Source organism: Pelophylax lessonae, assembly GCF_965119305.1.
Source record: "Pelophylax lessonae genome assembly, chromosome: 3".
NCBI classification, from domain to species: Eukaryota; Metazoa; Chordata; class Amphibia; order Anura; family Ranidae; genus Pelophylax; species Pelophylax lessonae.
Genome location: NC_138770.1, coordinates 496,383,728 through 496,399,203, shown reverse-complemented (window position 1 = coordinate 496,399,203; position 15,476 = coordinate 496,383,728). Strand labels below are relative to the sequence as shown.

Below are 15,476 nucleotides of genomic sequence, written 5' to 3'. Positions count from 1 at the left end.
CTCTTCCCTGAACAATTAGCATGTCCAGGCAGCGATCGCGGCCCACGGGACCCGCTGCATCCAATCACAGCAGAAGTGGGTCACTGGCGATGCGCGTCCCAGACCTAGTGCACAAAATCACATCTGAGCTCCCTGTACATGAATATGTACGTGATGTTGTGCAGTCGGGCCGCTCTGCTACAGTATATATGCTGAATGTGGTCCGGAAGCTGTTAAAGAGCATTTCCACTTTTGTTGAGAAAAAAAAAAAAAACAATCCCCTCTGGGTGTTCAACATACATGACTGCTTTGAAAACATGGGCAGAATTTTTTAATGGCACCCCAAAGGTGGTGTGAATTTGCTACGTTTGCCACGTGACAAAATTTGTGAAATTCTTGACAAAAGGAGTTCAGAAATTTGTCAAGCACGGGTGAATGGCTGGCCAAGTATGACCAGCAGAAACGTGCTAAAAATCATGCAAAAAATTACAAGCAGGAACACACATTTGCACTACACAATAATGCCACTAATTCCAATACTCTGCAGGCCGAGGTAATAGCCACCTTCTGGGATAACATAGGCAAGGGAATCTCTTGAATATTCTAAAATGCAGGTTTCTGGAGAATCTAAAAAGCGCTAAATTTAAATCCCATGGCGGCAGGTGGGAAAAGAGACCGTACAGGTGGAGCCACATGATAAACCCCCTGAAAGAAGGTACGAACTAAAGAGTGCGTGGCTAGGGGTCGCTGAAAGAAGTATGCTAAGGCAGACACCTGGCCCTTGATGGTAATCGAGGCCAACTTCTGCTGAACGCCCCGTTGAAGAAAGGCTAAGATCCAAGCCACAGAAAAGTATCGAGGATGAGCGTCAATCGACTCACACCAAGAAATGTACGCTTTCCACGTACAATGTTATTTCCTGCTGGAAGACGACTTCTTTGCCTTCACCATAGTAGGGATCACTGTTCCAGACAAACGTCTATCCTTCAGTACCTGGATTTCAATAGCTAAGCCATTAAAACCAGCGACTGTAAAGCAGGATGGTAGATCAGCCCTGGTCATCTCTGAGAGGTAGCCATCAAGGGATGTTTACGACCAGCAGACTGATCGGAAGACGACCCTCACCCTTGATTCATCGCAGGAACCGCAGAAGACGCTTGAGCCGAGGAGAATACTGGCCCTACTGTGCCCCTAGGACGTCTGCAGCGTCTAGCAGAGGAACCTTTGACCTTGTCATGAACCTCAGTATCCTCCTGTGGAGCCGAACCTGCCAAAAGGAGCTGCATGTAGGACTATGCAAACAGAACTGTCTTGAAGGTGGATACCACCAGACTCAGTACCTGTATGCAAATCGGGAGAGAACTTGTCTGTGTGACAGCAGCCGGTGAATAACAGCCAGTGGTTCCCGAAGTTTGTCCAGAGGAAGGACCACCCTGGTCAGAATTAGGATCAGACCTAGGTAAATTAATTCCCTGGACAGGGATAGGGGGGACCTTAGGTAGTTTCGGACATTACCTGAACCTTTGCAGGAATGAAACCTGCACAAGGATTAAGGACCTAAAAAACCTGAAAGAACAAACCTTGTCCCCCCCCTTTCTGGGTACTCCCAAAAGAAACATTTTGTGGATCTCCTTGATGCTCACAAAAGAAGTCCACGGGGCGGGAACCCAGCGAGGATGTCCCCCCACCCCAATAATCGGGCAGACCTTCATGCTGAAGGGGTCTTGTCTGCGGGTCCAGAAAGGCTAGCTCAAGGCTTACCAGACCACATTTGCTTGGAAACTCCTGGGGAAGATTTTAAAGATCTATTTCCCTTATTCTTCGTCCTGTAAGCACAAAATAATTTTCTATGGGCTGAGAAGGTGGGCCCCCATCCGCGACAAGGCTCCTTCCCTATCCAAAGCTGCATCACAAATAAATTGCAGCCCATTGACCAACTGGTCTGCTAAATCAACATAAGCAATGGGAACCTGCTCATTCCCTAGACTCTGGCGCAAAAGCTTGGCCCATTCAGTTAGGGTCTGAGACACCAGGGCTGAGGCAAAGACTGGCCGCAATGTCGAACCAGCCATAGTAAACCTGCTGTGTGCCACAGCCTCCACTTTCCTGTCACCTGGGTCTTTAAAGGATGGGGATTCCTCTACTGAGATCAGGATTGCTTTATTCAACCTGGACACAGGAAGGTCTACCACTGGTGGACTAGTCCACTTCTTTAAAAGTGACTCCATAAAAAGGTAGCATACAGCAAAACATTTTGGAACTACAAAAGGGTAACTTTGGTTGTTCCCATTCCTTACAGGAAAACCTGTCAAAATAAGGCACATAAGGAAACGCCTTTGGAGTGCGAGGGGAGTTATGCCTACCAAAAGAAACAGCCACATCAGCAGCATCCTACATTTATAAAAAGTGTCATGCACTGTAGTGATAAGTGCGTCTACCAGCTGCTGCGTCCATGGAGGAATAATCCTCACTATCGGATGGATCTAGGGGTGTGATATTAAGCCCCCCCAGGACAGGCCACATCCCCGGTGGCATCAGGCTCAGAATCAGATGAGACAAACTGAGAAGGGGAAGGCGGGGGATGTTTCCTCCTGGGCCTTTGACAACACACCACCTCCACCCAGGACACTAAGGCTCCATGTACACGGGACGCTGGAAATGGCCGTTTAGGAGCAGTTGGGCGTTTTTTTCAGAAGCCCCTGAACCCATCTACATTTTATCTTATCTGTCCATGTACACCAGGTCGTTTACAGTCATTTGCAGGCAGTTGCGTTCAGGGACTGTTTTTAGAACGCAATTATTTGCGTTCGAACGTGTGTTTCCCGGCGTTTCAAACGCACAAACGCGTCCGAACGCGTCTAAACGCGTCCGAACGCATCTGAACGCGATGACCCGCGTTTAGCGTTCGCGTTTTTCCATTTTAAAGGGGAATAATTTTTTTGACCTCTAGGAACGCTTCTAAACGCAAACGCCCGCAAACGCTGCTAAACGCCCGCTAAACGCGGGTATAAACGCGACTGAACGGACGTTTCAAACGTCCTAAAAATTCCAGCATTCAAAGGGACTTTTAACAACGTCCCGTGTACATGGAGCCTAAGGACTGCAGGACCGCCGTCAGTGCAAATATGGGAAGCTGGGGTTCCGAGGGACCTGCCATCTCCATCAGGGTGACAGTGGGGGAGAGGTGACCCTGAGGCTCCATAAAGGAAAGGAAAATCTTGCAGTACAAAAACAATCTTTTGGCACCACTAAAGGATCCCCCCAAAGCTCAGGGTGCCTACCAGCAGAGAGAGAGAGAACAGGGACTCCCCCTACTGACCGGAGGAGTGCCGAAAATTCGGACCCAGCAACACCATGAATTTCATCCCTTTTCATATGTCCCAGGCACAGGAAGAGGGGAAGAAGGAGGAAGAGCTCTGGCATCCCCAGCATCTCCCCGACTAAGGGAAAAAAAGCTGCCATGACATCATCGGGCTACACAAACATGGCCACGGGCTGAAGACCAGCCAAACCAAGGGAAAATGACCACCACAACACCATTGGACTTAACCAATATGGCCGCCGGCAGCTCGAGATGCCGAAGCATTCTGCCAGAATCCTCCCTTTGCCCTCTGCAAGGGGACCCCCCCCCCCCCTGAAGGTGCCTCCACAGACAGGGCATACGTTTGGGGAGACTCCGCTGCGCACTCTGCACTGGGACCCCTCTCCACCACACCTACACTGCAACCAGTAGGGAATGCACGTAGGGGTCTCCTACACTGCTACCCCTCCATACTACCAGGGCGGGACACACAATATCTCAGGACACTTACAGAGGGGGGATGGGGGAGACCCCAAGGGTCTCTGCTGCATCCTCTGCCCTGGGACCCCACCAGACTCCAGGTCCAGATGGGGGAAAGGGAGTGGGGTAAGCCCAGCTCACTTTCAGAATAGGAGGAGGGAACCTGCAGGCAGGTCCAACCGTCCCTGGAGGTTACACGCGTTCACCCCAAAAAAACGCTAAAAAGAGAAGAGGGGGGGGGGACAGTATTTACCCTTCCATGGTGCGGGTAATGCTCCAGACAAAATTCCTCACCACCGAAGTAGGGGAGCTGTCGGCCAAGGAACTGCTGTGACTGCGACTCTGCGAGATGTTTAACTCGCGGGCCAGCCTCTGTCTGTGAGGCTATGTCGCGGCTGACCTAGCACATAGCTGTTGTCTGCACATGCTCACTGGCTGGGGGGAACACTGGATCTTGATTATCCAGCCCGTTGCCAGGCAGTTGGCTGTAGATTCCCCAAGGGAACAAAAAAGATGTAAGGAAGGAGAAAAAAAAAAAAAAAATTGCTAGGACCAGAGATCACAGCAGAGAGCCTAGGTCCTTACTCCTGATTAGAGATTAAAACTGATTACCTAGAGCAGATTGGGGGGGGGTTTATATACCAGCTGAGGATGGCCCATGGGTGTAGCCAGGTGTTTTTTGTTCTGCCTAGTCCTACTCCTGGAAGAGGCAATATAACCCAGTAGGTATGATTTATGGAGCGCTGTGTCCGCTGATGAACGAAAGAGAAATAACATTTCTAAAGGCATTCTATACACCAACTGTGTACACCACGCTTCCAGGAACCAAATTGCATGGACTTTTCAGAAAATATTTGTTTGAAAAGGAAAAGTAAATTTTTAGCAACATTACAGTATGGCTTGTGTAACTATTGTCTATGCTATATATTTTTTTTACTTGCTATATTTTTTTCCACAAAAGAGGGGTTATCCTTTAACCACTTCCGCCCTGCTCACATTGCTGCTACTGCGGCAATGTGGCACGATCCCGTCCAGCGACGTAGACCTACGTCGCTGGACTCCACCCCTTGTGGGCGGCGCTCACGCGCCGCCGGAGGCTCGCTCCCGCTGTGTTCAGTCACAGCGGGAGACGGGGCAGGGGAGGAGCAGCGGCGATCGCCGCTGCTCTGCCCCGATCGTCGGGGAATCGAGTGAGGAGATCCGCCCGCCTGTGTAAACAGAGCGGGCGGATCTTCATAGTGACAGGGACTGACAGATCGGAGTGTTCAGCATAGCTGGACATCCGATCTGTCCTTCTGTCACTCAGTCACCTCCACCCCCACACGTCAGTAAGCACCAGGCATACATTAACCCCTCCCTCTCCAATAAAATTAACCCCTTCCCTGCCAGTGTCATTTTTACAGTAACAGTGCATATATATAGCACTGATTACTGTAGTAATGTCACTGGTACCCCCAAAAGTGTCAAAAATGTCAGTCAAGGGTCCGATCTGTCCGCCGCAATGTCGCAGTCCCGCAAAAAAAAAATCGCAGATCGCCGCCATTACGCGTTAAAAAAAAAAAACACCAAAAATGACAGAAATCTTTCCCTTAGTTAGTAAACGCAATAACTTTTGCGCAAACCAATCAAAATACGCTTATTGCGATTTTTTTTACCAAACATAGGTAGCAGAAAACAAATTGGCCAAAAATTTTAAAAAAATTTGATTTTTACATTTTTTTTGGGGGGAATTTACACAATCACACAGGTGATCAGATACCACCAAAAGAAAGCTCTGTTTGTGGGAAAAAAAGGACATAAATGTAATTTGGGTACAGCGTCGCACGACTGCGCAATTGTCAGTTAAATTCGCACAGCGCCGAATCGCAAAAAGTGGCCTGGACGGAAGACAACAAAATCCTCCGGTGATAAAGTGGTTAAGATAACTGTGGTATAATCAAAGCCCTATTTGAATACAAGAGAGAGTCTTAAAATCCTGCATTTGCATCTGTACATAACACAAAATAACACATCTATTACTTTTTGCCTCTTCAATTCATAATAATATTGAAGAAAACTTTATCTTTGACTAACATTAAAATACAGCTTAAAATCAAACTTTTGTGCCATAACTATGGCATTTTCCAATAACATGAGCATGAAGCAATTTTCAGAAGTGTTATGGCAAATGTACACTTGACATGAATGCATTGGCAAAGGCTGTTAAATACAGTAAAATTGCTACAGGATTGGCAATAGCTAGAAATATGGCAAGTACTTGGTATTTTCATATTGTGGTATCTGTACCTTGAGTGCACTAAGCACAGCTGTGAAAATATTGAGTTGCACAGACTGTTGGCGAACTCCTTTAGCCTGTTTTACACACTCAGCAAAATGATCCAACATTTGTAATCTAGAGGAGAAAACACAGCCAAATATCCAGTTATAATGAGACTCGTGCTGTAGAAAAGCCACACTTTATCTTCATACTCACAAGGACCTGTTTAATACTTATGTCAGCAGCATTTATAGGGCTTATAAAATGCTGCAGCTGCAAAACATCAAATTAAATGCAAAACTCAATTTCCACATATAGATTAGAAATAAATCTTAGTCACAGGTTCAATACACACATCAGGTGGTTGCTAAAATAAGAGTCACCAGTCATGCAATAAAATTTAAATGTTGTGCAAGGCTTTTAGGTGGCATAATTGAGTTCAAATAGACCCTCCATTACATAGCTAGCTGTTAAATTACTTAATTATATACCTAAAGATGCTGCAAGTAGAGAAAAAATACTGGCTGATGTGCCCAGTGCCTCCCATCTTTAGTGTGCTCCTAAGTTAGTCTCTCACCCACAGTCTTCTCTTTCCCACTCTGCTGTGATTTCTTTCCCTGTAAAACACTGCTAAAAATGTATTCTGGAGGGCAGCTGTCACTGCAAGAAGTTTACAAACCCCTAATGATGTCACTGAGAGTAATAAAATCAGTTTCTGTCTATAATGCTAAAATTCCAAGTAGTGCTTGCAGCTAGATATATACATTACTCATGTATTTTCCCTTCAAAAGCAATGCAGGTATAGAAAAAATAAAAATAAAAAATGAGATTTTTGACTTACCGTAAACTCTATTTCTCTGATGTTCATTGACGGACACAGCTCCTAATTCTTCATAACCATTGGGTTATACTGCTCCCTACAGGAGTAGGACACTAGGCAGGAAAAGGCTTGACTACGCCTATGGGCAGTCCCAGGGGGTATACACTCACACTCAGCTATACACACTCAAGTTTTGTTACAAGCAGTGTCAGAATAAAGACAACTCTACAGAGGGGTGGGTGCTGTGTCCGTCAATGAACATCAGAGAAATGGATTTTATGGCAAGTCAAAAATCCCATTTTCTATTTCGTTCAATGACAGACACAGCTCCTGATTCTTCTTAACCACTGGGACAACCCAAAGCAGTGTTAAACATGAGGGGTGGGAAAACAGCAGAAAGAAATTCCCAAGGATAACCATAGTCAACCAGGTAACATGGAGCTCAACCATAACAACTGGAGCTCACCTGAAAAAAAAAACAAACAATACATCCTCAAAGAGTACCAGGTCCTCTAAACAGCAGCCAGCAAAAAGAAGCACCCGCAAATGCCAAAACATCCATTTTTTAAAACGTTATAACAAAGTGTGCACAGACGACCAGATGGCCGCCTTGCAAACCTGCATCGCTGATGCCCGATGACCAAAGACCCAGGAGGCACTAAGCGCCCAAGTAGAGTGTGCCTTAACAGGTAAAGGAGGAACCTGACCCCTAATTGAAAAGGCTTGAATCACTGTCTGTCTGATCCATATGGAAATGGTCGCCGCAGAAGCGGACAACCTTTTTCAAGGTCCAACCATGAGGAGTCTGACTTCCTAAAAGACTCCGTAGGTTCCAGGTAAACCTTAAATTGCCAGAACCGCATCCAGGGAATGCAGAGCAATTTCCTTAGGATGTTTAGGCCCTGGACAAAGGGAAGGCAACACAACGTCTTCATTCGAATGGAAATAGGAGACGACCTTTGGAAGGAACAACGGACAGGGACAAGGAACAATGGACAGGGATGAAGAACCACCTTAGTTCTGTAAACCAACGGGTAAGGTGAATGACAAGACAACGCGGCCAGCTCAGACACCCTGCACGTAGAAGTAATAGCCATCAAAGAAGGCCATCTTCTGGGACAATGTAAGCAAGGGAACCTCCCGATATATTTGAAGGGAGATTACTAGATAACTGACAACACCAATTTGAGGACCCACGGTGGAGACCGCATTGGAGGAACCAAGTATCGAGCTCCCTGGATAAAGATACGCACCAAGGAATGCCTGGCCAATGGATGTTGAAAGAAAACCGCCAAGGCCGAAACCTGGCCCTTGATGGTACTCAAAGCCAGGCGCTGCTCTACCCCTCTACCTTGGAGGAAAGCCAAGATCCGAGCCACGAAAAAGAGTGAGGGAGAACCCCAAAAGATTCACACCATGCAACGTACGTCTTCCAAGTACGATGGTAGATCTTCCTAGAGGTAGATTTTCTAACCATGAACAGCGTAGGAATCACCGATTCAGACAAACATCAACCCTTTAACACCTGGCTTTCAACAGCCAAGCCGGTTAAACCAGCAACTGTAAAGCAGGATGGAAGATTGGCCCCTGGGACAGCAGATGTTCCTGAGTGGAAGTCTCTAAGGAGTATCGGCAACCAGCTGTACCAGATTGGCGCACCAAGACCGGCAAGGCCAGTCTGGAGCTACTAGAAAGACTGGAATCCCTTGCTGCCTTGATCCTGCTCAGGAGTCTTAGCAGAAGTTTGAGAGGGGGAAAGGCATAAATTAGACGATACTGATGCTAAGGAGCCACTAATGCTTCTGCAGCGTCGGCCAGAGGATCCCGAGACCATGCCACAAATCTCTGTACCTTCCTTCCTCTGTAACTACCCACCTTGGAATGCTGGATACTTCCTGATTCGCCAGGACACTTCTTGTGCCCCCCCCCCCCCCATGGTGATTGACATAGGCCATGGCCGTGGCATTGTCCAGTTTAATTCGTACCGGACACCCTGAAGACGAATTGTCCAATGAGCCAGACAAAGTCTGATCGCTCGGAGTTCTAGAACATTGATCGGCAGTCTGGACTCTTCCCGAGTCCAGACTTCCTGAGCACAAGCTGTGACGAGGAAGCCCCCCCCCCACCAGGACAGGCTGGTATCCATGGTGACAACAGCCCAGTACAGGGGGAGGAGGATTTCCCTGCTGAAATGTCAGAGAACCACCTCTAGAGACTGTGGATTCTTGTCCCATTTCACCAGAATCTCTTTTAGCAGAGAACTCGTGTGGAACTGTGCAAACGGAACCACTTCGTAGGTAGACACCATCAGGCCCAGCACCCGCATGCAACTCCAGATGGATGACCGTTTGCTGGACAACAGAAGCTGAATTGCCTCCTGCAATTTCTTGAGTTTTTCCAGAGGAAGCAACACTCTGGCTGAGTCCGAATCCACCCAGATAGTCCAGTTGCGTGGACGGAACCAGAGCAGACTTCTGAAGGTTCAGAACCCAAACAAACTCCATCATAGATCACAGCGTAATCTCCAAGGTGTCCATCAGAGCAGTCGGAGACTCTGCTCACAGAAGAAGATCATTCAGGTACCCCCGCTGACGCAACAATACTAGCACCGGGGCCGACACTTTGTGAAGACCCGAGGAGCGAAGGCAAGACCAAAGGTAAACGCCACAAACTGATAATGCTTCTCACCCACGGCAAAGTGGAGGAAGCTCTGGTGACCAGCACATATTGGATTGTGAAGGTAGGTGTCCTTGCTATCGATAGAAGCAAAAAAATTCACTAGATGCCACTACCGTGTGGATGGACTCCATTCTGGACTTCTGTACCCGCACAAGGCAGATTAGTGACTTGAGGTCCAGAATTGCATGAACATTGCCTTCCTTCCAGGGCACTGTAAACAGGATTGAGTAAAACCCCTGAAAAAATTTTGAAGCCGGAATCAGGAAAATCACCCCATGAAGTAACAAGTCTTGCAATGCCCCAAAGTGACCCGTAAGCGATCTGGGGACAAATCCAGGTCGGAAGAGAAGAACCTTTCCGAAGGAAAAGACCGAAACTCGATCTTGAATTAGTTTGTGGGCCCACTTGACCTATACCAGAGACGTCCACGGATCTGGAAATAAGCGAACCATATAAGGGTGAGGGCGCCCCTTCATGCAGAGGAATCCTTGTCCACAGGTCTGGAAGAGCCCCTCGTGGCTTGCCAGACCAGGTCCTCTTGGAACCTCCGGGTGAGGCCCTGAAGGACTTTTATCCCTTGAGGGACAAAAAGGCCTCTTATGAGCCAAGAAGAATGGCCCACGTCAACTAATGTCATCCAACGAAGCTCCAAACAGGCGATCCCCCACAAAGGGGAGATCAGATAAGGTGTTCTTAGAAGTCTGGTCCGCAGACCAGCATTGTCAGCCAGATAAGATGCCGAAGCACCATTGCTGATAAAGACAGCCTAAAATCAAAAGAGCTGCATCCAAAGAAGCATCCCAGGTAACTGTAGCCCCTGGATCAACTGATTCACCAGCTCCGCAAGGGCAGGGGGGTCCCACTGTCCCAGGGAGGGGACCACATCAACCCCAAAACCCTCCATGGGTAGAGGGGGACAGCTGCTTACCATACCAGGAACAGGGTTGGCACCACTCCCGACAGACCACCGCTCCATCGGGATGTGGGTGGCTGTCGGCCAGGAGGAACGCTGCGACTCAGGCCGAGGCCAGGTCGTATACACCCTCGTGAGACATTTAACTCACAGGCCAGCCAAAGTCCAGTGGGGCTATGTCGCGGCCAACCTAGCGCGGAGCTGAGGCCTGCGCGCGATCGCTGGCCAGACTGGGGAGACCCTCTGGATCTAGATAATAGATTATCCAGTCAGTCACCCAGTCTGGCAGTTGATAGTAGATTCTCACAGGAACAAAATAGCAAAGATAGGAAAAACGGAATTTTTGTAAAATCTTACCTGTAAAATTCCTTTCTCTGAGTCCTCCGACAGTCGCCGCCTCTTCATATTCGTCACATATGGGTATTAGACTTTGCTCCGAAGGAGTAGCTAGGCAACAGAATATGTTAACAATAAAGCTTTAACATATCCCACCCTCAAGGGGTGGTCCCCTCAGTCAATACCCTCCTACTTCCTGCAACCATATCTCAGTTTTAGTGGAATAGCAGTAGAGTATACATTCAAACCCCAAAAGAGGGGCGGGGGCGGCGACTGTCGGAGGACTCAGAGAAAGGAATTTTACAGGTAAGATTTTACAAAAATTCCGTTTTCTCTTACGTCCTCCGACAGTCGCCGCCTCTTCATATTCGTCACATATGGGGACGTCCCAAAGCAGTGCAAACATGAGGGGTGGGAAACGCATCCGCGCCGAAAGGCAACGCAGTCTCCACATCAAAGAAAGGAACCTTACCAAAGGAAGGAAACCAGCTGGGCAACAGCAAAAATAAGTGCTCAACAGGAGCAACAACCCAGGAAAAGACAAAAAACCAGGGGATACAAAACTTATCCCAACAGCCAGGAGTCCCCAACAAGGGACCCTAGGGAACAGCCGCACTAAGAACCTTGCGGCCAAAGGAAGCATCCGCCGATGCCTGAACATCTACTTTGTAGAATTTTGTGAAAGTGTGTACGGTCGACCAAGTCGCCGCCTTACACACCTGGGCTACAGAAGCCCCATGACGACAGGCCCAAGACGTACTCAGAGATCTAGTAGAGTGCGCCTTCACAGGCACAGGGGGAACCTTCCCCTGCAAGGCATAGGCCTGTTCAATGGTCTGCCTGATCCATTTGGCAATGGTAGAGGCGGAAGCCGCCATGCCCTTCCGAGGACCCTCTGGAAGAACAAACAAGGAGTCCGTCTTTCGAAAAGACTCAGTCGAATTAAGGTAAACCCTAATCGCCCGAACAACATCCAGAGAATGCAATCTCACCTCCTTTGGATGTTTAGGCTTCGTGCACAACGAAGGCAAAACAATATCTTCGTTAAGATGGAATTCCGAAACTCGTTTCGGCAGAAAAGAAGGATTAGGTCGCAAGACCACCTTATCCAAATGAACAACCAGGTACGGAGACTTGCAGGACAAAGCCGCCAGTTCCGACACTCTGCGAGCCGAAGTGATCGCCACCAAAAAGGCGACCTTTTTGGACAACATAGACAACGAGATCTCCCTGATCTGTTCAAAAGGAGCACGTTGTAACACAGACAGGACTAGATTCAAGTCCCAAGGGGGCAAAGGATCCCTCCTAGGAGGAACCAGATGCCGCACACCCTGAATAAAAGTGCCAACCAAGGAGTTGGAAGCCACGGGACGTTGAAACAGAACGGCCAGCGCAGACACCTGACCCTTTATCGTAGCCAGCGCCAAACGCTGATCGACACCCGTCTGAAGGAAAGACAGCACACGGGAAACCGAGTACGTGCGGGGTGAAAACCCCCTGGACTCACACCAGGCAAAATAGGCCTTCCAAGTACGGTAATAAACCTTTCCCGAGGAAGACTTCCTCGCGTTGATCAAGGTATGAACAACCTCTGGAGAGAGACCCTTCTCCTTCAGGACCTCGGTCTCAACAGCCAGGCCGTCAAAGCCAGCGACTGTAAAGCAGGATGGTAAATCGGTCCTTGAGACAGTAGATCGTCCCGAAGAGGCAGACGCCAGGGGGCGTCGACCGCCAGATTCACGAGGTCTGCGTACCAGGACCGGCGAGGCCAGTCCGGTGCCACAAGAATCACCGTGCTGCGTTCCGAGTGTAACCTGCGAAGGAACCGGGACAGCAACTGAATCGGTGGAAACGCGTACATCAGCCTGTACTGATGCCACGGGGCCACTAACGCGTCCGACGCGTCTGCCCGAGGGTCGCGCGTCCTTGCCACGAACCTCTTCACCTTGTAGTTGAGGCGAGACGCGAACAGGTCCACATCTGGAAGACCCCACTTCGCGCACAACATCTGGAAGACAGCCGGGTGGAGAGACCATTCCCCCTGATCCAGGGTCTGGCGACTCAGATAGTCCGCCTGCCAGTTCTCCACTCCCGGAATGTGAACCGCCGTTATCGCCGGGACATGAGTCTCGGCCCAAGACAGAATGTCGGCCACTTCTCGAGCCGCTCGGGCACTCCTGGTGCCCCCTTGGTGGTTGATGTAGGCCACCGCCGTGGCATTGTCCGTCTGCACCCGAACCGGGCAGCCCTGCAGCCGGTCCGTCCAGCGATGAAGACAGAGCCTTATCGCACGCAATTCCAGAATGTTGATCGGGAGGGAAGACTCCCCCTCCGACCAGGTCCCCTGGGCGGACAGAACGCCCAGAACACCACCCCAGCCCGACAGGCTGGCATCCGTGGTGATTATCGTCCACGAGATCGGACGAAAAGACTTGCCCCCGGACACCAACGGGGACTGGAGCCACCACAGAAGGTTTTCCCTGGTGCGATGACTCAACGAGATCTGAAGATCCAGAGATTGAGGTCGCCCGTCCCACTTGGACAAGATCTCCGCCTGGAGACCCCGCGTGTGAAACTGCGCGAAAGGAATCGCCTCGAAAGCCGAGACCATCAATCCCAGACATCTCATACACGTCCGCAGAGACGAGTTCGGAACGTCCCTGAGGGACCTGACTTCCTCCTGAAGAGTCCTGAGTTTGTCTTCCGGCAGGAAGACCTTCGCCTGCACCGAGTCCAGTATCATTCCCAGATAGGGAAGACGAACCGACGGACTCAGTGTCGACTTTGGAACATTTATCGTCCAACCGAACTCCTGCAGAGTTTGCATCGTGACAGACAGGTCCTTCTCCAGACCCTGACTGGTCGCAGACCGAATCAGAATGTCGTCCAGATACCCCAGGACAGAAATGCCCTGGGCTCTCAATAATGCCAGAACCGGTGCAAGCACCTTGGTGAAGACCCGCGGAGCCGAGGCGAGCCCAAAGGGCAACGCCACGAACTGGTAGTGATCCTCCGCAATGGCAAATCGAAGGTATCTCTGATGACCCTCGAATATGGGGATGTGAAGATACGCATCCTTCAAATCGATGGAGGCCATGAATTCCCCCGGAACCAGGGCAGCCACCACCGAGCGCAGGGATTCCATGCGGAACTTGCGAACCCGCACAGAGCGGTTCAGAGCTTTCAAGTCCAGAATTGGACGAACCTTGCCCTCCTTTCTGGGCACGGTGAACAGATTGGAATAAAACCCCCGAAATCTGTCCCGATGAGGCACCGGAACCACCACTCCCTGAGCCCTCAGGTCCCGCACCGCCAGGTGCAGATCCCGCAGGCGCTCTGGAGACAGTTGTAGATTTGAGGGAAAAAAATCTGCTCTCTGGCCGAGAGAGAAACTCGATCTTGTAACCAGATCGAACGATTTCCAGAACCCATCTGTCCCGCACACGGGCCAACCAGGGCTGAAGAAAACCGAGCAAGCGTCCCCCCACCCCAAAACTGGGTGAGGGCGCCCCTTCAGGCCGAACTGTTATGGGCCGCAGGTCCGGATTGGCCGGACTTCTGTTTCCCAGACCAGGGTTTCTTCTGAGAGCCCTGGCCCTTGAACGGTTTGCCCTTGTAGTGCGGCCGAAAGGCACGAAAGGACCCCTGAGGGGGCCGAAAATGAGCATGCTTCTTCCCAGAAGCCCCCTTAGCCTTGGGGAAATGGGGCAAGAGAGTGCTCTTACCCCCGGTAATCCCCTTAATCAACACATCCAGGGACTCCCCAAAAAGGCGAGACCCATCATAAGGCAGATTGGCTAAGGTTTTACGTGAAGATTGGTCCACCGACCAACATTTCAACCAAACCAGGCGGCGAGACAACACCGCCACGCTGTGCACACGCGCGGCCAACGGAATCAGGTCCAGGTCCGCATCACACAGATACATGACACCCTGGTGGATCTGATCCACCATATCCAGGGTCGCCGCCGAGGCCGAATCGGCCACTAGGACGCGCCTAAGCATCTGCGTCCAACTTGCGATCGCCTGGGCCGCCATGAGAGAAGCAAACAGAGCCTTAAGCATAGAACCCGTAACAGAATAAGTATGACGGGCAAGAGACTCCAGTCTCCTATCCGTGGCATCACGGAAAACAGGGGATCCCTCTGCAGGGATCGCAGTGGCTTTGTTCAAAACCGCAATAGCATGATCCACTGGCGGAGGCACACACCACCGTTCATCAGTGGCAGGCGAGAAAGGATAACGCAGCTTAAATTTACTTGGTACCGCAAAAGGCTTGCGCAAATCGCGCCATTGGTCCTTAACAGCGCGCTGAAAATCAGCATTGCAGGGAAAAACCTGCGGTGTCCTGCGTTTTCTCTGCGTCCCATAAGCCGCCAAGGCAGCTGGGGGACACACCTCGTCCTGCAAACGTAGCGTCTGCTTAATGGAAGCAATCAACTCATCCATGATTGCAAGCTCTTCAGGCGAGCCAGGGGGAGAATTATCAACCCCCTCAACTTCAGCCTCTACCTCAGACCCCACTAGATCAAGAGAGGAGCGGGACCCCGATAGGGGGGTCCCCGCCAGAACAGCCCCATCACCTTCACCCTCAGAATCAGAGGACAGAGCAACTCTGGGCCGTTTAGTAGATTGAGCAGCCACCAGCATTTGCACCTGTGCAGCAAGGCCAGCCACAATAGTGGCCAAATCCCCCCCTGGGGGGGAAACA

General features: G+C 50.1%; 1 protein-coding gene across 2 annotated transcripts in view; it reads right to left on the bottom strand.

Annotated features, from left to right (window-relative positions):
- The window catches only part of HEATR5B (HEAT repeat containing 5B), a 181,648-nt gene that overhangs the window by 115,948 nt on the left and 50,224 nt on the right, over positions 1–15,476 (bottom strand). For both annotated transcript variants that reach the window (XM_082250254.1, XM_082250255.1), the window contains exon 17: positions 6,047–6,152. In XM_082250254.1, the coding sequence (XP_082106380.1) occupies positions 6,047–6,152 (106 nt within the window). The remainder of the gene's footprint in view (positions 1–6,046; positions 6,153–15,476) is intronic.